Source organism: Mesoplodon densirostris, chromosome 4 (genome assembly GCF_025265405.1).
Source record: "Mesoplodon densirostris isolate mMesDen1 chromosome 4, mMesDen1 primary haplotype, whole genome shotgun sequence".
NCBI lineage: Eukaryota > Metazoa > Chordata > Mammalia > Artiodactyla > Ziphiidae > Mesoplodon > Mesoplodon densirostris.
Genome location: NC_082664.1, coordinates 26,650,715 through 26,675,379, shown reverse-complemented (window position 1 = coordinate 26,675,379; position 24,665 = coordinate 26,650,715). Strand labels below are relative to the sequence as shown.

At 40.9% G+C, this 24,665-nt stretch overlaps 1 protein-coding gene across 1 annotated transcript in view; it reads right to left on the bottom strand.

The window, feature by feature from the left end:
- Window positions 1-9,252: 9,252 nt before the first annotated feature.
- Window positions 9,253-24,665, bottom strand: part of ALKBH1 (alkB homolog 1, histone H2A dioxygenase) — a 32,690-nt gene continuing 17,277 nt past the window's right edge. Inside the window, exons 4-6 of the mRNA XM_060097984.1 lie at window positions 21,852-21,942; window positions 11,805-11,998; window positions 9,253-10,955 (exon numbers count right to left, since the gene is read on the bottom strand). Of these exons, the coding sequence (XP_059953967.1) occupies window positions 10,526-10,955; window positions 11,805-11,998; window positions 21,852-21,942 (715 nt within the window). The 3' untranslated portion in view covers window positions 9,253-10,525. The remainder of the gene's footprint in view (window positions 10,956-11,804; window positions 11,999-21,851; window positions 21,943-24,665) is intronic.

The following is a 24,665-nucleotide window of genomic DNA, read 5'->3' as shown; positions in this document are numbered from 1 at the left end:
CGTGTCCCCTGCATCGGCAGGCGGACTCTCAACCACTGCGCTACCAGGGAAGCCCCTAGTAGTGTTACTCTTATGCCTGTTGTGTCCTGGGAACTTGATGCTTTGCACAGTGCTCTGCATATAACAGGCCCTCACTCAGGACATACAGGGAATCACGATGCTTCAAACTTGCCATTTTGAGACTGAGGTTTTCTATTTTCTCTTTAGCTTGCCTTCTTGTTCCTAGCCTTGGGGGCACTGTTTTATTAAATCATCAGTGCCGATGGACCAAACCATCTTTGCAGGAATATTGTATAAGTGTGAAATCATCAATCTTCTTTTTTTTTTTTTTTTTTTTTTTTACAAAGACCTCATCGAGGAGAATCATTACATTTTATGGGTGAAAATGTGGTTCTGAAAATTACTTAATGATCAGCAAGCGGTGGCAGAGATCCAGAAGAGAAGAGAAAATCCTGTCATCCATGTTGATAGCTCAGTAATAATATGCACATCTATTTCACATATACAGCTATTTCAAAGTCTGATTACATTTATTTCTTATCATTGGGAATCTAGTGAAATAGCTAGATTTTCTTTGCTCTTTCTCTAAGTTTATTTACCTGTTCCTTACTAATGGACATTTAGGTTATTTCTGATTGTTCACCGCCACAAATATCATTGCTACGAACATCCTTGTGCTTTCAGGTCTCCCTGCCCTGATCCATCCTGTCCACTGCTGCCTGAGTTAAGGGAGGCGCAGGAACAGAACCTCAGTAGGTGCTTAGGGGCCTCTGGGTAAATACCTGCAAGGTTTTGGCCTAACCCCTTTCCTCTCTAGAAAACAAAGAAGCATTTGTGCGCCGGGCCACCTCTGTTCCTCTCTCTCTTTCTTATCTTCTTGGGCATCATGAAAGGGTTGGAGATGACGCACAAAGATTTATAAAGGAAGATGGAGATACGGCTCTGTGTTAGGAATGCAGGAAAGCATATGGACCCTGGCAGGCTTCCATGTGGACCTGAACCGGGGCTCTGCACTCATGTAGCCCTTTAAATTCCCCGGAGGGCTCTGTGCTGTCTGGGGCTGCTTTTGGAGTCCACATGATTGGCCGAGGTGTTGCAGGAAAGGGTATGAGCTTGGGTGTCTATGATGGGGAGGCAGGTGCAGGGATGGGCTTTGCTTCTGCAGAGGCATTTCTGCCAGAGGGGTGTGTGTGTGTGTGCATCGCGGGGGCTGCTGCCAGGGAGCTACATGTGCCTGAGTGTGGATGTGACCAAACTCAGGGATATGCTGCTGTTAAATGAAGCGAGGCATTGCCATGGCAACACAGCTCTCTGTTCCCAGCCAGATGCCAAGCCCTTAAATTATATTTTTCTGGCTGAAAGCGCCTCAATCACCTCTGGTCTCCCAAGCAATGGGGGTGTGGGGGCAGCAGATGCCTCACCCTCATCTCCAACCTTTTCACAAAGCCCAAGAGGTGATAAGCAGGGGAGGTGTCATGGGGGCACTGATGAATCTTGTCTGGGGAAGGCCCTAGGAGTAGCCTCTGGTGAAGGGGCTTGGGGACAGCCACGGATAGGCCCCCCTTCTATTATCTCTGGGTCCCGTGATCTGGGGTTAACATTCTCCAGCACCTCATTCTAGAAGAAAATGTGTACAATGAATGTCAGTAGAGATGCCAATCATTTCTTCCGCTAATCATTTCCTTTCCTTCCACCCATTATCCTTCCTTTGATTTTGATGAGCAAAGTATCCCTGTGTCCCTGGCCACAGCTGACGGGACAGGGGGAACATGAAGAATACCAAGCAGATTCACCTCCAGCAGTCTGGATGGGGGTTAATTATCTACTTGCAAACAGTCTGGAAGGTTTAAGGTGCAACTTGGGGGCAGCTTTGTGTAAGTAAAGTCAGCAAAGAGGGTCTGCAGTCCCAGGAAGCAGACACAGGTAGAGGGAAGCAAAGACCAGAGAGGGTGGTGGAGGGAGGGAAATGTGGCAGTTACTCTGGTCCAGGGGTCTTTCCTGCTTCTGGTTCTCAGGGAGGCTCTGTGCATTTCCTGCCCTCAGATGCTTTTTGTAATTTGGTAAGTTTGTGTCTTGCAGTGGAATGGTCCCTGATTAAGGCATGAGGAGCACTTGGATAGGGTTTGGTTGATGATGCTGGAAGTGCCTTTCTAGCCACATTCCCACTCAGGATAAGCAGTAAACTCCTCAAAAAAGGTTGCCTGGAAAATTTTCAATTGTCCAACAGTATTTTACTGAGCAGCTATGTACCAAGCAGTATTCTAGATGTTAGGGAAATATCAGTGAACGAAACAGAAGAGAGCCTGCCCTTAGGGAGCTTGCTCTTTGGAGGACACAGATAATAGAGTGAACAAAGGACATGACAGCAGACATTGCTAAGGGCTATGAACAAAACAAATGAATCATACAGAATCATAAACTATTAAGGTTTGAAAAAGTCCTCAAAAGTTTCCAGATGCTTTTTTTCCCACAAGACCAAAGAAACAATAGAGATAATAAATGGCCTTTAGCCACACAGGAGGGTAGTGAAGCTACGTCCAGCTCATTCTTTGCCAGCTTTTATCTTCCTTCCTGTAGGAAGCCCTTCCCTTCCAGCTCTCTGTTATATGCCCCCCCCCCCCCACCCGTTGCACCTTGCACTTGGCTCATCACAGCATTTTTTTTTTTTTTTTTTGGCGCGGGCCTCTCACCGCTGTGGCCTCTCCCCTTGCGGAGCACAGGCTCCGGATGTGCAGGCTCAGCGGCCATGGCTCACGGGCCCAGCCGCTCCGCGGCACGTGGGATCTTCCTGGACCGGGGCATGAACCCGTGTCCCGAGTCGGCAGGCGGACTCTCAACCACTGCGCCACCAGGGAAGCCCATCACAGCATATTTTATTGCCTGTTTACAGAGGTATTTTTCCCACTTACTGTAGGACCTGAGGGCAGGAACAATGCCCATCACATTCACATAACACAGTGACTCACACTGCATAGATGCTTAATAAAGTTGCTGGATTAATAAATAACAAGGGCTGCTTCCTGACAGACAGCAGCAACACTGATGTTTCTTCAACTCCTGTAGGCAATTCTTCTACCATGTGACCCCTCCAAAGGCAGGAGTAGTTGGATAATGACACAGACATGGCATGGTTGTCTTCAGAGATAGGAGAAGGCTCTTCCATGGCCAGAACCCAGGCAAGGTGGTTTGTTGACTCTTTTACAGCTGTTGAGATCGGAGCCTTTGTGTTGAGCACCTCTTAAAAACGAAGGCAAAACGCTTAGGGCCTCTATATGGTGGCTCTCAGGAAGCGCTTGATTCCTGTTGATGGGGGCAAATGGGAGCAGCCGGCCATCAGTTGGGCACATTTTCAGGCCTAATCTCACTTTAGAGACAGGACAGTTAACATCTAACAAAAGGGAACACACACTGAACCCAGGAAAGGTACACGTGCACGAACACCCACCAGTGTGCCCCGAACAGCAGATTTTACCTCTCCTCCCTCTTTCCCTCACCTAATAAATAATAAATAATAAATCTTAGGGCCCTGTGGACTTCAATGCTATCTAGCCAGCCATGTCCCTAGAATACAGTAATCTTTTTCAGGGGAGGACTGTGGCCCTCGCCAACTGGTTCAACCTTAAGGCTGTTTACTGCCCTAGCAACCAAAGCCCACGCTGGTGTTTCCATGGCGGAAGTAGAACAAGGTTTCCAGGCGCGGCAAGCTACCTGAGCTTAGGACAGACACAGACGTGATGGAGGTTGATTCTCTTGCCTGGATGGATAGGATCATACATTCCCTCGTCAGCCCATGGAGAATCCCAACCCAGAAACCAGAACTAAAGCCTTTGTGGGAGCAGCTGAAACTGGTTGCTTTCTGCATCACTTAACACAGTACCCGATCTTATTTATAATAGGAAACTTCCAGAGAGTTTGGAGATTTATTTCCTCCATTTTTCATTACTGCATATAATTCTTTATAGGGTTTGCTATGCATAATTTTAAAAAATTATGAGTAATACATAAACATGTTCTTATAAAGAAATCAGACCACGCAAAAGCATATAGAGTAAAAAGTCCCTTCTACCACCTCCCAACCCCTCTCCTTCCCACTGTTATGTCTGGATGTATCTTTTCCCCCATCTTTACACACGTGTACGTGCATATACAGATAATAGTCTTGTTTAGTTTTTACATTTTAATTCATACACTGTACATAGAATTTTGCTATTTCATGTTTTTCAATAACCAATGTGTCTTGGAGCACTTTTTTTTTTTTTGGCCACACTGTGCGGCGTGCAGGATCTTAGTTCCTGGACCAGAGCCCCCTGCAGTGGAAGCGCGGAGTCTTAACCACTGGACTGCCAGCCAAGTCCCTTGGAGCACTTTTCATGTCAGTACATTATTGTGAAGGGCTCCATAGTATTAATATTCCATAGTGTGTATGAACCATAATTCAAGTAACTCTTTCCCTACTGATTAACATTTGGGTTGTTTCTTGTTTTCCACTATTTTGAACACTGTAATGAACATCTTTTTACACATATCACTGTGTCCCTGATAGGCATTTCTATAGGGAAGATACATAGAAGTAGAATTGCTGGGTCAAAATTTAGCTAAACACTGATAATATAACAGCTTTATCAATGTAAATTTCATTTTCACACATCCCACCAACACTGGGCATCCATTCATTCAACAAATATATAGTGAGAAACTACGATGTGCCAGGCACTGTTCTAGAAAACTAGGGCACACCTCTGCCTCAGGGCACTTAAGAGTCTAGTGGTGGGAAACAATATTATTTCCTTATTTCTTAAAAATAAGGAAAAAAGAAATTACTATTAAAAAGAAATTATTATTTCCTTATTTCCTATAATGAAGTTTTATGTCATAAATGCTATGGAAAATAGTGTGGTAAAGAAAAGGAGGAATGGCAGTGCGGTTGAGATTTTGAATAGGATACTGAAGGCAGGACTCACCCCGGTGATTCTGAGCCTTCCTTGAAGGAAGTGAGTACAAATCTCAGAGAAGAGAGTGTTCTAGGCAAAGGCAAGTCCAGCTCAAAGGTCAGGTATGTGCTTGGTCTGTTCAGAGGGGCAGCAAGGAGGCCAGTGTGGCTTGAACAGAGTGGGCAGGAGGACCAAGAGAAAATGGGGGGCCAGAATGGGGAGGGACTGGTAGTCAACTAAAAGGGCTTTGGCTTTTACTCAGTGCAACAAGTGACATTAGAAAGTTTTGAGCACCAGAGTGACATGAGCTGCCTTAGGTGTTAACAGCCTCTCTCTGGCCATAGTTAAGAATAAACTATGAATAAACTCTAGGAGTAGAAGGTGGGGACAAGCATGGAAGAAGTCAGAAGGCTATTGCAATAATAATCCAGTTGACGGATGATAGTGCCTTGGGTCAGGGCGCTACAGGCAAAAAGAAGGGATTAGACTCTGGATACTTTGAGAGCAGAGCCATATTTACCATTAAGAAATAGGGTGGAAGTAAAAAGAACAGTCAAGAGGTTAAAATCTCCTTAAATTTTCCAAATAGATGGGTACAAACATCTCATTTACTTACATCTCATTGCTTTAATTTGCATTTCCCTAACCCCTCCTTACGCTCCTCTTTCTCTTGGTTAACACTTGATTTCCTTACCAACAATCCTGCTTACTGGGTAGCCTTGCTGTTTAGCCAAACTCTGAGATTAATTTCTCATTTCAGAAGAACAGCATTGCAGAGCTGGTAGGCAACACAGGATTACTTGGTCAAACCTCCTTAAAGGTGAGAAAACTGGGTTGCTCAGAAAGGTTAACTGAAGCTCAGTGGAGTGACTTATTCAAGGTCACCCAGCTAAGTATTGGAGCTTTATTAAAATTTAGCTTTCCTGATAACCACTCTATTTCACTTTCCATCGTCTATACCATCTTCTTAGAAATCTGTTTTTCCAATAAAACTAATTGAGAACCAACAAACTCATTTCCATGAGGGCTCAAATTTGGATAGGATAGTTGATCAAAAGGATTGTCAATAAAAATTTACTATGCAGGCTAGGAAACTAGATTTGCATTGCTTTTTCCCTGTAATCTTGGAAGCAGAAAACAGGTGAGGTGTCTTTCCTGCCTAGCTCTGCCAGCCCCTCATTCACACTGAGATCAATAATCATTCCTCGGGCCCCTTTCCGCCTCATTACCATTCTAATTTGCCTTAGTATAATCTACCTAGGGTATTAGGGTTTTATTTTTTTCCCCTACTCTAATAAACCAACCTTTTAGATTAAGGGAAAACAGAAAAGGGGTAAGACCAGCTTATCTTAGTAAAAAAGGAATTGGGAAAATTAGAACGTGGCAAGCCAAGTCTTGCTGAGTTTGTCCTGTTCAGCACATCTCTGTCTCACTGCGGGCCTGGGATGCTTTAGGAAAAATCTGATGTAGGGTGCTGGAAACAGGCAAGAGGCTCTACTGAAATAATAAGCAAGCAGTAGTGAGAAGATCCATCTTAGCCAGATGAAAGGGCCTCAGACTGGAATGGAGCTGATGAGGGCAGTTAAAAAGGTGAGTGGACACTCTACAAAGCTGCTGCTGCTGAGTGCAGTGTGTGCCTTACTTGCCCCTTCCAAAAAAGCATCACAAAGGCCTTCTTCAAAAGAGCAATTTGTGCTGGCGATAGAAAATTTGGGAGATGTAAGATTATAACCCTCCAGCCTTTTCTGTGCATACAAATTGTGCGTACAAAAAAGCACTGGTAAAATGCTTGTGCATTCTATTGTTAAGCTGTTTTTCTCAGTTAACATATTGAGCTTTCTTCTGATTACTGAATATGTCTCTAAAACGTGATTGATAGTGGTTATATAGTATCTTATTACATAAAATAGTTTCCTCCAACAAGCTCTTCTTGTTAGACAATGTTGATGTTCCTAGATTTGCATTCTAATATATTTCAAGTAGAGGCAGAATTACAAGGTAAAGGACTATTATTTTTTAATTGGAAAAAAAATTCAAGCATGTATTCTTTATTTAAAAAATGACTCAGGGACTTCCCTGGTGGTGCAGTGGTTAAGAATCCGCCTGCCAATGCAGGGGACACGGGTTCGAGCCCTGGTCCAAGAAGATCCCACATGCTGCGGAGCAACTAAGCCCATGCGCCACAACTACTGAGCCTGCGCTCTAGAGCCCGGGAGCCACAGCTACTGAACCCCGCGTGCCACAACTACTGAAGCCCGCGCGCCTAGTGCCCGTGCTCCGCAACAAGAGAAGCCACCGCAACGAGAAGCCTGCGCATCACAACAAAGAGTAGCCCCCACTCGCCACAACCAGAGAAAGCCTGCAAGCAGCAACGAAGCCAACGCAGCCATAAATAAATAAATAAATAAATAAATAAAATTTTTTAAAAAGACAAAAAAATTTCAATGTAAAAAAAATAGAAATACAGAAAAGCACAAATAGAAGAAACATCAACTATAATCCCACTATCATTCACACTTTGGTATATCTATCCTTCCAGTTTAAAAAATATATTTAAACAATCTATACAGAATTAGGTTACTATGCATGGTTTCATAACTGGATTTTCTCATTAAACACAAGTATTTCCTCATATCTTTACTTGTCCTTCCAAAACATGAATTTTAATGGCTATAGTTTTCCTCTGTATGGTTATGTCATTTCCACTAGGATATAAGCACCACAAAAGCAGGTACTTTGTGCAAATCAAAGAACAGTGCTCAATAACCATTTATTGAACACATACATGAATTTAATCAACCAACTCCTTGTTGCTGGATATTGAGCTTATTTCAAACTGACTATTACATTCTTATACAAAAATCTTGCAGACAGCTCTAATTACTTCCTTAGACTCAACCAGAAGTGAAATTTATTGGGTCAAATGGTACACATTTTAGAACATAATTAGGATGACCATATAATTTATCATCAAACCAGAACCCTTCTGAGAGGAAAAGGGAACATCATTCAGGACTGCCCTGGCCCAACTGGGATGTACAACAGAATTATAGGTTACATGATGCCAAACTGAGCCTTAGAGGTTATAGCAAGTTACACTGCCACTTGCAGAGCATGAGTGCCAGTTTCCCCAGACCTAACATTTGTGACTCCACTCTTGATACCATATACATCCTAGAACAGAGTATCTACCCTGGCATTTTTGATATAAAATAATAAAGAAAACAAAATATCTTCCCCTTGATGTCTTCTCTTGGTTTCAGGTTCCTTTCTAGGGGTCTGGTTTCCTTTCTAGGTGTTGGCAAACGTTTGCTGTAGAGCCTGGATCATATCTTTTAGACTTTGTTGCAATTATTCAACTCTGTCATTTTAGCATGAAAGCAACCACAGATAATCCAGAAATGAATTAGTGTGGCTGTGTTCCAATAAAACTATTTATGGACACAGAAATTTGAATTTCATATAATTTTCATGTGTCACTAATATTATTCTTCTGAGTTTTTCCCCCCCACCATTTAAGAATGTACAAATGATAGTTAGTCCACGGGCAGTACAAAAACAGAGGGTAGCTCATAGTTTGCTGACACCTGACTTAGAAAATATCTGGTAGACAACTAAAACAAACTTGGTGGTGGGGGGGATCATACTCATTTAAATGTAGAAAAATCACCAATTTTTCCTTTTTCCTTGAGCTGTATAATTTCTGCTGTCAAAGTATAGTTGCATTGTATACATCTTCAACTATATGCGCCTCACAGAAATATACATAAAAACGAGAGAGAAATGAAGTGTGCGAACAATTCTGCTCAGGCTTCTCCACCCCCCAAATGAGTCCAGGAGCACATGCCTAGAGGAAGCGTGGGCTGGGAGAGAGGAGTCTTCCATCCTCTTGGCTGGCCTCAGTTTCCACATGCTTCTCACAGCATACATATCTTGCTTGATGGAGTGTGAGTTTACAGTTTGAACATGTATTTTTTGTAAAATATTGACCCTGAACACAAGGCAATACCTTCACCTGATAATCAACTGATTAAAGAGCAATCTTCTAATGCTGAAAGATAAGCTGACTGCTGGATTTACTAAATGACATGTGTTGGTGTTCAGTGGGTCACATATAATGTACACAGTGTTCATATAATGTACATTATGAAAAATTTATGGGATTTTTCCAGTGGTAATTTTAATTATATAAAATTATCCTATCACAAATGAATTTTAGAACCTATGTATGTACACATAAAGGATGAACCTGTTAATTTTTATTCCTTCAAACAAAAAAACCCCAAGGATTACAATATAAACTCAATATTCAACACTCAGAAGAAACAAAGGCAGGACAGAGGAGAAATGCAAATTTGGCAAGTCATGTTGCAAGCAGCAGGTATCAAAGCAGCTTCTGGTCAGTCGTCCACACAAACAAATAAGCCGGGATGTTTCTAAGAGTCCAGATAGTAATAAAATATTGGCAATATTATGTTTCTAGAAAGGAGCACTAAATTTCCATTATTGTTTGAAATAGCAATATCCATCTAGGAAGATGGTAATAAATATTTTCATTTTATGAGTGAGGAAACTGAGGCCCACCAAGACATAAGGTAACTTAAAGGCTCAGGGTATACCGAGGTGAGCTGGTGGGGGTACACAGAACTCAGTGCTTCGTGCATTTTCCATACTGTCTACAATACAAAAAACAGCAGTGACTAGAGTATCAAGGAATATTCTCTCCTGTGAGACAGCCACAAAGAATACTTAGGGCAGAAACAGCTAGAAGGCTTCAATAGCATGAACAATACAGCAAGTGAAAATAGGAAAAAAATGAATCCCAGATACACTTACCCTCAAACATAGATACAGATCTTTAATTTAAAACTGAGTAAGTTTATTCATGGGGAAAACAGTTACAGAATACCCTCAGGACTTTTTTAGTACAACAATTAAAACTGCATTTAAAAGCCAACGGGAAGAGTTCACAGACCTGAAAGACATCTGGAGAAACTGTCCCTCTTTCCTTGGGTTTATATATATATTTACCTTTTAGGCAAGAGAGATAGCTGTGATTGTCTTTTCTAGATGTGATTTCCAGTTCCACTGTCTTAAGTGTATAGGATTTTTCTGTGAAGGCTAGAGAACATCAAAGAATTTGGTGTTGATTGGAAGAATTAAGAAGGTAAGCCTAATGGTTGGTTCATGGAACCACAAATCATTAGATGGGGTGGTGGAAGGTGAATTATGTTTCCCATCAATAAAACCTGAGGTATTTAAAGATTCCACAGACATGGAAACTCACGTCTAGCTCGCTCAGAGATAACGGCGAGGCTGAGAGGCTGTGTTGGGAGCTCTTACCTCCTTGGACTTCGCACATACGTTAGTGCCAAAACCTAACTGGGACTGGATCATGTCAAGCACTTCTCTGACCAAAGTGGTTAATCAGTTTTCTCTTCAGGATGGGTTCCAAGGCAACAGTGTGATCAATGACGAGTTTTTCCCTGTCTCTGCTTTTGGCCTGTCTTTGTGCTCAAGTTTGCGGCAATACAAAACAGCATGGTCATTTACTGTAAGACCTGCCTGAGTAAAAGAATGGGGCTCTCCAAGTCTCAGCAGTCAGGGTTTAACCTAGCTCGTTTTACTTGGCTATTCTCATCATCCAGATGGCAGGAACCCTCTGTGGTGACGTCTCTTTTATTCTCCTCCATGAGTTCCAAAGGGAAGTCCTGACCTATGGCCAGCACCTGCCGGACAGTCATGTTAACACGAGCAGTTTTCAAGTAGCTGGCGCACACCTGCCAGTCCTCCACAGAACAGGGCTCCACCACTGAGTCTCCGGGGAGGTCAGCTGGGAGAGGCGTCTCTAGGCAGCAAGGCAAGCTTTCCCCTTCCGGACTGGGAAGGACCCTCGGGACTGCATGGTTCAACAGGCGGCTGAAACCTGACATTACCATGATGTCACCACTGTGCATAAACATGGGGGTGGGCACTTCATCTCTTTTGAGGCCACCCAGGAGAAAGATGGCAGACTGTCCGAAGCTATAAAAAAAAAAAAAGTAAAACAATACACATAGTAAGTTTCTGTTACTAGCCATGATTGGGAAACTTACCGCCCACTGCTTTTTTTTTTTTTTTTTTGGTTGCACTGTGCAGCTTGTGGGATCTTAGTTCCCTGACCAGGGATTGAACCTGGGTCCACAGCAGTGAAAGCATTAAGTCCTAACCACTGGACCACCAGGGAAGTCCCAATCCTCCTTTTTAAACCATGCTAAGATCCTTCTTTTCCGGCTTGTGTCTATGAGCGACCAGCCCGTGATCTGCTACTTAAACTTATTATAGCCCACAGAACTGCTGCAAAATAAAATCTGAAGCAATTACATAAGCAAATTAAAATTTATTTGGGTCCTTTACTATATATTTATCATTCCTGTTCACTTTAAAGATAAGGCAATTAATAAAAGTCATGCACTTTCCTCATGAGATACAGGTGCAGTACTTTGCAAAAATATAAACTTACATTTAGGGAGACAAGGAGAGTAAACTTTTCGGGCTTCTGTGCTTTCTCTCCTCTATTCCAAAAAGGTTGCTCACTTTGCCTTATGGCCTCTACCACTTACCTATTCCACAGACACTGACAATACCTCTCATTATAAAAGATAGACTCCATGCATCTTGAACAGAAATATTCATTGTAATTTGGTCATTACTCTAAAAGGACTTGGCTAATTTTACTTATGATACATGGCTAAGATGCCCAGAAGTGAAAGATTATAGAGTCCAACCATTAAAAAAAATCTTATGTTTTATTTATTTATTTAAGCTTAAAATTGCTTTGGAAAAAGGAATGAACTGATAATAAGTAATTCAAAATCCCTAGACCCAACTTACCTGAACGAAAGCAGGGGTTTGGAGTGATCTAGTTCAGATTTGTCTACGTGGATTCCTAGTGTGGAGTCTAATCGGTAGTAATTCAGGATACCTGCTTCGGCTCGGAAACCCTGAAATCCACAGGCAGCAGCTACTTGCTCTGAGAGGAAAGCCAGGTCAGAAGGGAAAGGTGTATAATGATCTGCTGAGTATTTCTTTGATAAAAGTAGGGAGAATAAGAAAAATAAACAATGATCTCAGGAAAATAGGAAACTGTGGCATAAGATTAATTACCACTTTAAAATCATCTAATTTACATGTAATATACTGAGTGATTGATTTACAATGTTGTGTCAGTTTCTGCTGTACAGCAAAGTGATTCAGTTATACCTATGTATACATTCTTTTTTTTTTCTTTTTGAGGTATGCGGGCCTCTCACTGTTGTGGCCTCTCCCGTTGCGGAGCACAGGCTCTGGACGCGCAAGCTCAGCGGCCATGGCTCACAGGCCCAGCCGCTCCGCGGCATGTGGGATCTTCCCGGACCGGGGCACGAACCCATGGTCCCCTGCATCGGCAGGCGGACTCTCAACCACTGTGCCACCAGGGAAGCCCTACATTCTTTTTAATATTCTTTTCCACTATGGTTTATCACAGGATACTGAATATAGTTCCCGGTGCTATACAGTAGGACCTTGTTGTTTATCCATTCTCTATATAATAGTCTGCATCTGCTGACCCTAAACTTCCAATCCCTCCCTCCCCCATGGCAACCACAAGTCTGTTCTCTATTACATGTAATATTAATACAGCATGATTTACTCATCCCTTAAAATTTCTTTTATTGAGGTATAGCTGATTTACAATATTACATTAGTTTCAGGTATACTACATCATGATTCAAAGTTTTTATAGATTATACTCTATTTATAGTTATTATAAAGTACTGGCTATGTTCCCTGTGCTGTACAATATATCCTTGTAGCTTATTTATTTTATACACAGTAATTTGTACTACTTAGTAGCCATCCATTTTTGAGGCAACCAGTAATCTAATAATGGGTCAATTCAAAATACTGAGCACCTATTATATGGTAGGCACTGTGCTATGCAGTGATACATCAGACACAGTCACGCTGTATAGAGTCAACGTATGAAGCAGTTACACCTCTCTCTGGTATACTCTACTCCCAAACAGGATAGTTCTCTTAGGGTAAAAGGCAACTCAAAACTATCACTACCAAGAGGTGCCTAAGGAAACACGCTGACTAAATGTTATGTAACCTGGATGGGATCCTGGAACAGAAAGTACATCAGTTAAAAATTAAGGAAATATAGATGAAGTATGGACTTCACTATTATGATAATGTATTACTGGGACTTCCCTGGTAGTCCAGCGGTTTAGACTCCACGCTCCCACTGCAGGGGGCCTGGGTTTGATCCCTGGTCAGGGAACTAGATGCCACATGCTGCAACTAACAGCCTGCATGTTACAACTAAAAGATGCTACATGCAGCAACGAAGATCCTACGCACTGCAACTAAGGACCCAGCACAGCCAAATAAATAAATAAATAAATATCAATATTAAAAAAAAAGTATTACTATTGGTTCACTAATTGAGAAAAAGGTACCATACTAATATGACGTTAATAAAAGGGAAAACTGGGTGTGGGGTATTTGGGAACTCTGTACTACCTTTTCAACCTTTCTGTAAACCTAAAACTATACTAAAATACAAAGTTTATTTAAAAAAAAAAAAAGGCAACTCAGGGCTTCCCTGGTGGCGCAGTGGTTGAGAGTCCGCCTGCCGATGCAGGGGACATGGGTTCATGCCCCGGTCTGGGAAGATCCCACATGCCGCAGAGCGGCTAGGCCTGTGAGCCATGGCCACTGAGCCTGTGCATCCGGAGCCTGTGCTCTCCGCAATGGGAGAGGCCACAACAGTGAGAGGCCCACGTACCACAAAAAAAAAAAAAAAAGGGCAACTCAAATACTATAGCTAGTTTGATTTTGGACCCCTCAGCCTGCAACGTAGTTTCATGTGATTTCACTAGTCAATCTGATGGGATGACATGCTCAAAACATCTGAATATAAACTGACTTACACTGTGGTCAAGGCACAACCTTAAAATGGAAGTAATTTTCAGCACTTTACCCCCGAACTGCCTCTATTTTTTGTACCTAAGGATCATAAATATCCTTTTTCTTTTAAAAAACAAAAAACAAAGGCCAGAACACACTCTCTACAAAACATATACAATTTCTGAGAATGACAAGGCAGCAGCCTCCTACGCAGAGGAGGCTGAGGGCTAGTCTGGCTATGTAAGCCAGCAGCATCCTGATACTCTTCCTTGGGCTGATGCTCCTCTCTCATTCCTCCCATTACTCAATCAACCTCAAATCTGATTAGAAAATCCACTTTTGTCTCACATCCCCACTAGTGTTGACTAGCTGAAGCAATGGTCATAGCTCTGTAGAGAACTGAGCTTTTTTTTTTTTTTTTTTTTTGTCTTCAGTAAGTGATTATTACTGGGACAAAAGACAATTGGTACACACCTGCTCCAAAGCACAGAGGATTCAATACAGCAGAAACAGGAATCCATTAACAGGAATGCGAACAGTAACAACAACTAGAAACCTATCACACACACACTAATCTTTCATCCACATTAAAAAAAATGGGCTTCAGTATATTTTTGTTATTTCAGTATGTTAACAACATACTTATTTCCTGTTTCTCTTCCTCATTTTTCTTTTATTAGTCATCAATTTTATACATATTAGTGTATACATGTCAATCCTAATCTCCCAATTCATCACACCCACCCCCCCACCCCCACCGCTTTCCCCCCTTGGTGTCTATACATTTGTTCTCTACGGCTGTGTGTCAATTTCTGCCCTGTAAACCAATTCATCTGTACCATTTTTCTAGGTTCCACATATATGCGTTAATATACGATATTGGTTTTTCTCTTTCTCACTTACTTCACTCTGTATGACAGTCTACAGATCCATCCACATCTCAACAAATGACCCAATTTCGTTCCTTTTTATGCCTGAGTAATACTCCATTGTATATACGTACCACATCTTTATCCATTCGTCTGTCGATGGGCATTTAGGTTGCTTCGATGACCTGGCTATTGTAAATAATGCTGCAATGAACACTGGGGTGCATTGAATTATGGTTTTCTCTGGGTATATGCCCAGTAGTGGGATTGCTGGGACATATGGTAATTCTGTTTTTAGTTTTTGAAGGAACCTCCTACTGTTCTCTGTAGTGGCTGTATCAATTTACATTCCCACCAACAGTGCAAGAGAGCTCCCTTTTCTCCACACCCTCTCCAGCATTTGTTGTTTGTAGATTTTCTGATGATGCCCATTCTAAATGGTGTGAGGTGATACCTCATTGTAGTTTTGATTTGCATTTCTCTAAAAATTAGTGATGTTGAGCAGCTTTACATGTGCTTCTTGGCCATCTGTCTTCTTTGGAGAATGTCTATTTAGGTCTTCTGCCCATTTTTGGATTGGGTTGTTTGTTTTTTTAATATTGAGCTGCATGAGCTGTTTATATATTTTGGAGATTAATCCTTTTTCTGTTGATTTGTTTGCGAATATTTTCTCCCATTCTGAGGGTTGTCTTTTCATCTTGTTTATGGTTTCCTTTGCTGTGCAAAAGCTTTGAAATTTCATTAGGTCCCATTTGTTTATTTTTGTTTTTATTTCCATTACTCTAGGAGGTGGATCAAAAAAGACCTTGCTGTGATTTATGTCAAGGAGTGTTCTTCCTATGTTTTCCTATAAGAGTTTTACAGTGTCCGGTCTTACATTTAGGTCTCTAATCCATTTTGAGTTTATTTTTCTGCATGGTGTTAGGGAGTGTTCTAATTTCATTCTTTTACATGTAGCTGTCCAGTTTCCCAGCACCATTTATTGAAGAGACTGTCATTTCTTCATTGTATATCCTTGCTTCCTTTGTCATAGACTAGTTGAACATAGGTGCATGGGTTTATCTCTGGGCTTTCTATCTTGTTCCATTGATCTATGCTTCTGTTTCTGTGCCAGTACCATATTTTCTTGATTACTGAAGCTTTGTAGTATAGTCTGAAGTTGGGGAGTCTGATTCCTCCAGCTCTGTTTTTTTCCCTCAACACTGCTTTGGCTATTCGGGGTCTTTTGTGTCACTATACAAATTTTAAGATTTTTTGTTCTAGTTCTGTAAAAATGCCATCGGTAATTTGATAGGGATTACATTGAATCTGGAGATTGCTTTGGGTAGTACAGTCATTTTCACAATATTGTTTCTTCCAATCCAAGAACATGGTATATCTCTCCATCTGTTGTTATCATCTTTAATTTCTTTCATCAGTGTCTTATAGTTTTCTGCATATAGATCTTTTGTCTCACTAGTTAGGTTTATTCCTAGGTATTTAATTCTTTTTGTTGAAATGGTAAATGGGAGTGTTTCCTTAATTTCTCTTTCAGATTTTTCATCATTAGCGTATAGGAATGCAAGAGATTTCTGTGCATTAATTCTGTATCCTGCAACTTTACCAAATTCATTGATTAGCTGTAGTAGTTTTCTGGTGGCATCTTTAGGATTCTCCATGTATAGTACGATGTCGTCTGCAAACAGTGACAGTTTTACTTCTTCTTTTCCCATTTGTATTCCTTTAATTGCTTTTTCTTCTGATTGCCGTGGCTAGGACTTCCAAAACTAGGTTGAATGATAGTGGTGAGAGTGGACATCCTTGTCTTGTTCCTGATCTTAGAGGAAATGCTTTCAGTTTTCCACCACCAAGAATGATGTTTGCTGTGGGTTTGTCATATATGGCCTTTATTATGTTGAGGTAGGTTCCCTCTGTGCCCACTTTCTGGAGAGTTTTTATCATAAATGGGTGAATTTTGTCAAAAGCTTTTTTTGCATCTCCTGAGATTATCGTATGGTTTTTTTTCTTCAATTTGTTAATATGGTGTACCACACTGATTGATTTGCATATATTGAAGAATCCTTGCATTCCTGGGATAAATCCCACTTGATCATGGTGTATGATCCTTTTAACGTGTTGCTGGATTCCATTTGCTAGTACTTTGTTCAGGAGTTTCACATCTATATTCATCAGTGATATTGGTCTGTAATTTTCTTTTTTTGTAGTGTCTTTGTCTGGTTTTGGTATCAGGGTGACGGTGGCCCCATAGAATGAGTTTGGGAGTATTCCTTCCTCCGCCATTTTTTGGAAGAGTTTGAGAAGGATGGGTGTTAGCTCTTCTCTGTATGTTTGACAGAATTCATCTGTGAAGCCATCTGGTCCTGGACCTTTGTTTGTTGAAAGATTTTTAATCACAGTTTCAATTTCATTACTTGTGACTGGTCTGTTCATATTTTCTATTCCTTTTTCCTGGTTCAGTCTTGGAAGATTATACCTTTTTAAAAATTTGTCCATTTCTTCCAGGTTGTCCATTTTATTGGCATAGAGTTGCTTGTAGTAGTCTCTTAGGATGCTTTGTACTTCTGCGATGTCTGTTGTAACTTCTCCTTTTTCATTTCTAATTTTATTGATTTGAGTCCTCTCCCTGTTTTTCGTGATGAGTCTGGCTAATGGTTTATCAATTTTGTTTATCTTCTCAAAGAACCAGCTTTTCGTTTTATTGATCTTTGCTATTGTTTTCTTTGTTTCTATTTCATTTATTTCTGCTCTGATCTTTATGATTTCGTTCCTTCTACTAACTTTGGGTTTTTTCTTCTTTCTCTAGTTCCTTTAGGTGTAAGGTTAGATTGTTTATTTGAGATTCTTCTTGTTTCTTGAGGTAGGCTTGTATAGCTATAAACTTCCCTCTTAGAACTGCTTTTGCTGCATCCCATAGGTTTTGGATCGTCGTGTTTTCATTGTCATCTGTCTCTAGGTATTTTCTGATTTCCTCTTTGATTACTTCAGTGATCTCTTGGTTATTTAGTAACATATTGTTTAGCCTCCATGTGTTTGTGTTTTTTACTTTTCCCTGTAATGGATTTCTAATCTCATAGCGTTGTGATAGAAAAGATGCTTGATATGATTTCAATTTTCTTAAATTTACTGAGGCTGGATTTGTGACCCAAGATGTGATCTATACTGGAGAATGTTGTGTGTGCACTTGAGAAGAAAGTGTAATCTGTTGTCTTTGGATGGAATGTCCTATAAATATAAGTTAAATCTATCTGGTCTATTGTCTCATTTAAAGCTTCTGTTTCCTTATTTATTTTCATTTTGGATGATCTGTCCATTGGTGTGAGGTGTTAAAGTCCCCCACTATTATTGTGTTACTGTCAGTTTCCTCTTTTATAGCTGTTAGCAGCTGCGTTATGTATTGAGGTGCTCCTATGTTGGGTGCATATACAATTATAATTGTTATATCTTCTTCTTGGATTGATCCCTTGATCATTATGCAGCTTCATTCCTTGTCTCTTTTAACATTCTTTATTTTAAAGTCTATTTTATCTGATATGAGTATTGCTACTCCAGCTTTCTTTTGATTTCCATTTGCATGGAGTATCTTTTTCCATCCCCTCACTTTCAGTCTGTATGTGTCCCTAGGTCTCTTGTAGACAGCATATAGATAGGTCTTGTTTTTGTATCCATTCAGTGATCCTCTGTCTTTTGGTTGGAGCATTTAATTCATTCACGTTTAAGGTAATTATTGACATGTATGTTCCTATGACCATTTTCTTAATTGTTTTGGGTTTGTTTTTGTAGGTCCTTTTCTTCTTTTGTGTTTCCCACTTAGAGAAGTTCCTTTAGCATTTGTTGTAGAGCTGGTTTGGTGGTGCTGAATTCTCTTAGCTTTTGCTTGTCTGTAAAGCTTTTGATTTCTCCATCGAATCTGAATGAGATCCTTGCTGGGTAGAGTAATCTTGGTTGTAGGTTCTTCCCTTTCATCACTTTAATTATATCATGCCATACCCCTCTGGCTTGTAGAGTTTCTGCTGAGAAATCAGCTGTTAACCTTATGGGAGTTCCCTTGTATGCTATTTGTCATTTTACCCTTGCTGCTTTCAATAATTTTTCTTTATCTTTAATTTTTGCCAATTTGATTATTATGTGTCTCGATGTGTTTCTCCTTGGGTTTATACTGTATGGGACACTTTATGCTTCCTGGACTTGGGTGGCTATTTCCTTTCCCATGTTAGGGAAGTTTTTGACTCTAATCTCTTCAAAAATTTTCTCAGGTCCTTCCTCTCTCTCTTCTCCTTTTGGGACCCCTATAATGCGAATGTTGTTGTGTTTAATGTTGTCCCAGAGGTCTCCTAGGCTGTCTTCATTTCTTTTCATTTTTTTTTCTTTATTCTGTTCTGCAGCAGTGAATTCCACCATTCTGTCTTCCAGGTCACTTATCTGTTCTTCTGCCTCAGTTATTCTGCTATTGATTCCTTCTAGTGTAGTTTGCATTTCAGTTATTGTATTGTTCATCTATGTTTGTTTGCTCTTCAATTCTTCCAGGTCTTCGTTAAACATTTCTTGCATCTTCTCGATCTTTGTCTCCATTCTTTTTCCGAGGTCCTGGATCATCTTCACTATCATTATTCTGAATTCTTTTTCTGGAAGGTTGCCTATCTCCACTTCATTTAGTTGTTTTTCTGGGGTTTTATCTTGTTCCTTCATCTGGTACATAGCCCTCTGCCTTTTCATCTTATCTATCTTTCTGTGAATGTGGTTTTTGTTCCACAGGCTACAGGACTGTAGTTCTTCTTGCTTCTGGTGTCTGCCCTCTGGTGGATGAGGCTATCTAAGAGGCTTGTGCAAGTTTCCTGATGGGAGGGACTGGTGGCGGGTAGAGCTGTTGCTCTGGTGGGCAGAGCTCAGTAAAACTTTAATCCACTTGACTGCTGGTGGATGGAGCTGGGTTCCCCGCCCCCCACCCCGTTGGTTGTCTGGCCTGAGACAACCGAACACTGGAGACTACCTGGGTTCTTTGTTGGGGCTAATGGCGGACTCTGGGAGGGCTCACACCAAGGAGTACTTCCCAGAACTTCTGCTGGCAGTGTCCTTGTCCCCACGGTGAGCCACAGCCACCGCCCGCCTCTGCAGGAGACCCTCCAACAGTAGCAGGTACGTCTGGTTCAGTCTCCCCTGGGGTCACTGATCCTTCCCCTGGGTCCCGATGCGCACACTACTTTGTGTATGCCCTGCAAAAGTGCAGTCTCTGTTTCCCGCAGTCCTATCAAAGTCCTGCAATCAAATCCCACTAGCCTTCAAAGTCTGATTCTCTAGGAATTCCTCCTCCCGTTGCCGGACCCCCAGGTTGGGAAGCCTGACGTGGGGCTCAGAACCTTCACTCCAGTGGGTGGACTTCTGTGGTATAAGTGTTCTCCAGTCTGTGAGTCACCCACCCAGCAGTTATGGGATTTGATTTTACTGTGAGTACACCCCTCCTACCATCTCATTGTGGCTTCTCCTTTGTCTTTGGATGTGGGGTATCTTTTTGGTGAGTTCCAGTGTCTTCCTGTTGATGTTTGTCCAGCAGCTAGCTGTGATTCTGGTGTTCTCACAAGAGGGAGTGAGAGCACGTCCTTCTACTCCGCCATCTTGGTTCGGGGCTGAGAAGTGAGCTTTAATTTCACGTTAAGAAAGACTTTTCTGAAAAGTCTTTGATGGATGGCCAAGCCTCTTCAGTTGGAATCTGTTTTACTTTTTTCTTCTTTTCCTGAATTGCAAGTAAGAGCTCCTATTTAATTTCTCAAAACTAAGGGTGTAGTTAGAGAACTTTAAGGTTTCTTCTACCATTTTGTTTTAGTCCTTCAGAAGACCAGCCACTTAGAGCTCCTATTCTAGCACTAGACTGCCTCTGCTATAATGAAAGAATTACCTTTTTGGGCTTTCATCCCTATCCAAACTATCTATGTACTACTCTTCTTTCTTAATTCTCTTTCTCTTTTTCTGATTACCCTTTCAGTGTTTTTGATAATTTTCACTCCATGTTTTTCTTAGTAAATGGGGCTAACTTATTCCTTGGAGAATAACAATATCTACAGTAAAATTAATATCATAAAAAACAATAAGCTAACATTTATGGTGTTAATACACTTAACTGCTTAGAATAGCCAGGCACTGTTGTTATTACTACAAAGGCATTAATCATTTAATCCTCACAACCACCTTATGAGGGAGGCACTATCCATATTGAAGGCAAGATTCAAATCCAGGCTGTCTAACCCAAAGAAAACCACATGGCCATTTCCCCAAATACAGATGTCTAGTTTTCCATTAAATCTATATCACTGAAAATAAGAATTTTATCATGAATAGTTCTGAGCAACATTTACCATTATTTTGAGTAGTTAACATATTTATTAATGAGCTGGGTTGACTGAAACTATGGAGCTCTTAAAACGTAAATGATTAGTAGGAAGATGGTCTATACCAATTTGCTTTATTCAGTTTACTCTCAGAATTAGTCTTTCCACTTGGTGGCAAACATCTCATTGTGAAAAGAGGCACTGAGATGCCAGCGATAAAGGCGCCATTTTCTGAATCGTAGGGTCAGGAAAGAAGAAATTGTACCTCAAGAAAACATGGAACTTTGTTAACTGTAGGACATTCTTTCCCATCTCTCTCCTGCTCAGACCTTATATAGCAGTCACAGGTGTCTAGATCTTGAAAGTTCTTTTGTGAGTTGATAGAAGAGAATACCAGAAGTACATGGAGCTTCTTTTACTCCAGGCACATATTATGTAGAAAATAAATGATCAACAAACACTAAATAATAACGGAAATAAAGATTGTAATTGAGAACTGCTCTTTAATACAGTAAAGAAAAATCTGTATCCCTGAAACCTCCCCAGAAGAAGCACCAATGACTTCTGATAAAATAATATAACCTGAGAGCATATGAAAAAGTAATTTTCTCTTGATAAATTATTCATTCCTCTTGAGATACCATATCAAGAGGATTTTAGGAGGGAATAAATGAAAGAAATCCTTCCACATATGTATAATCTGGTACTTTAAGCTTGGCCAGGAAAAAGTCAAACTATGCGGGCCCAAAAAGAATAAAAATGGAAAAACAGTGGAATTAGCAAGAAAATTTTAATACCTTATTGTCCCAGTTATAATGGTAGCCTAGGGTCACCCAGCGCAGTTTCTCTAGTAAACTTCGGGGTCTCCGTTTATTCACTTCTTTATACCTGCAAAGATTGGAGACAAAAGATGATTTATTCACTTCAAATGGCAGCAATAACCTGCTGTATGGATCCTGGAGTCTAAATTTGGTATTCTATATAAGCTGTTAGCCAAGACCTCCACAGGGGAAATTAGAACAGAAATGAGTTGACCAAGAATACAATACTGGGCCTCCCTGGTGGCGCAGTGGTTGAGAGTCCGCCTGCCGATGCAGGGGACACGGGTTCGTGCCCCGGTCTGGGAGGATCCCATATGCCGCGGAGCGGCTGGGCCCGTGAGCCATGGCCGCTGGGCCTGCGCATCCGGAGCCTGTGCTCCGCAACGGGGGAGGCCACAACAGTGAGAGGCCCGCATACCGCAAAAAGAAAAAAAAAAAAAAAAAAAAAAAAGAATACAATACTACTGGGGCTTCCCTGGTGGCACAGTGGTTGAGAATCTGCCTGCCAATGCAGGGGACACGGGTTCGAGCCCTGGTCTGGGAGGATCCCACATGCCGTGGAGCAACTGGGCCCGTGAGCCACAACTACTGAGCCTGTGCGTCTGGAGTCTGTGCTCCGCAACAAGAGAGGCCGCGACAGTGAGAGGCCCGCGCACTGCGATGAAGAGTGGCCCCTGCTCGCCGCAACTAGAGAAAGGCCTCGCACAGAAACGAAGACCCAACAGAGCCAAAAATAAATAAATAAATAAATTTATTAAAAAAAGAATACAATACTACTAAAACACGTTAGCATTTCTAATTTCTAATCGTTGGTTCTAAATCCTCTGCTGAATGGGATCAATTTTAAATGTCAAGTCTCCAGCATCTCAATAATAATTAAACAAAATGACAACAGAAATGCCTTTACCCGTCCATGGGAAATGGGACAAAGAGCCCTACAGATAACTGAAAATTTGGCTAACAGAACATGTTCAATTTGGTTTGCTAAAAGCAGGACGCAATTAATTACAGCTGTCAACTATGTCTAGAATAATGGCGGCTTCCCAGAATTTCAGTTTTGGGGAAAAAGACATTTGGCAAAATACAGTATACAATCAAAAATTACTGGTTTAACATGACTTCTTTAACCCCATATAACAACTTAATATAACTGAGGCCCAGCTAACAATTAAGGGCCACTGTAATTGATTTGGTTTCTGACATTCCCTTATTCAAACCACAGGAGGTTTCTGTAAAATGGAGGTATCCTTTCTGTAATTATATCTTGTTTAATCAAATCTATGGGATTAACTACTCTTTTTCTTTTTTCTTTTTTGGCCGCGCTGCGTGGCTTGCGGGATCTTAGTTCCCTGACCAGGGACTGAACCCAGGGCATTTGTCAGTGAAAGCACAGAGTCCTAACCACTGGACCATCAGGGAATTCCCTAACTACTCTCCTTCTGAAGAGGAAGCTTGTTTGTTTGATTTACCTCTAAATATCTAAAAATACAAGAATGCTAGGTCTAATCATTTTATTTAGTTTGTTTTTTCTATGTAATTTACATCATTAATCAATCAAAAAAAATTTTGGGGGGTCTAAGAACCACTGCTCTTTAAAACAGAAAAGATCAGGCTGCTTTAAGGAGTTTATATTTTGACAGGAGACGACAGATAAGTATAAGAAATGAGGGGAAAATTTAAGGCAGTATAAAATCTAGCACTAAACTGAGTAGCACAAGAGTTGGTGGGCCACTAGAGTTAAGAAAAAGGAGAGCTCAAAGTCAAGTGTCTAATCAGTTAAGGCTTCATGGCAGAGTTGGGGAGTTGAGTATGGCACTGAAGAATGGCCAGCATTTAAACAAGGAGTGATGCAACAGGCAATATAGGCACAAAGCATGAACAGAAGCAAAGGATTTATTATAGGCTCACACTGTAAGTGGCACTCATCTTGAGGTCTGACAAAGTTTACAGAATAGATGCTATCTGTCCTCAAAGAGTTTACATTCTAAGGAAATTGCCACACAGACATACATCAAGACCAGTAACTCAATAAAAAGAATGGATCAAACACTGATATATTTAGGACAGCTGTGAAGAAAAGAAGCATAGCAGGTCCGACTGCTATCCTTTGAAAGCACTGCATATTAGGTTGGCCCTTGGCAAGCATCTGGAACTTGGATTCTGGGGAGGTTCACACCATTGCCAGAACTTACTGTGCCTACATTGTCTGTATAAACAATACAGTTTATGCTGAACACCTGCCTTCCTTCTGGGAGTCTGAATTCTGGTACCTGTCAGGCAGAGACTGCCTATGTGCCATCCCCTAGTAAAAATCTGGGCACTGAGCTTCTTTAAATCATGCTGATGCTGCTGGTCCAGGAACCACACTTTGAGAAACACTATTCTAGCCGAAATTAAAAAACAAAACACCTTCTATCTCTTTCTAGCTCAATAAAAGATCATATTATTCTTGATAAAGAACCCAAAATCAGATTGATCTGTACAAATAAAGATAACAAGGCAGCCCTGAAAACTTGATGGCATTTTAGACATTTGATATGGCACCAATAAGCTTCTTTTCATCAAAAGACTGGGTCTAATGTTCTTTAAGAACAGGGTATACATTATTATAATTAACACAGGTTTATGGTGTTAATAAAATTATCAAAATTATAGTAACAACCAAACATGAACATATAGCCTATAACATACCCTTTAAAATTTAGTTTCTTTTTTAGGAAACCAAAAGAACATGTCTTTTCTACCTTAACTGTATCACTATAAAAAACGCTTTGGGTTTTGCCTTCTATT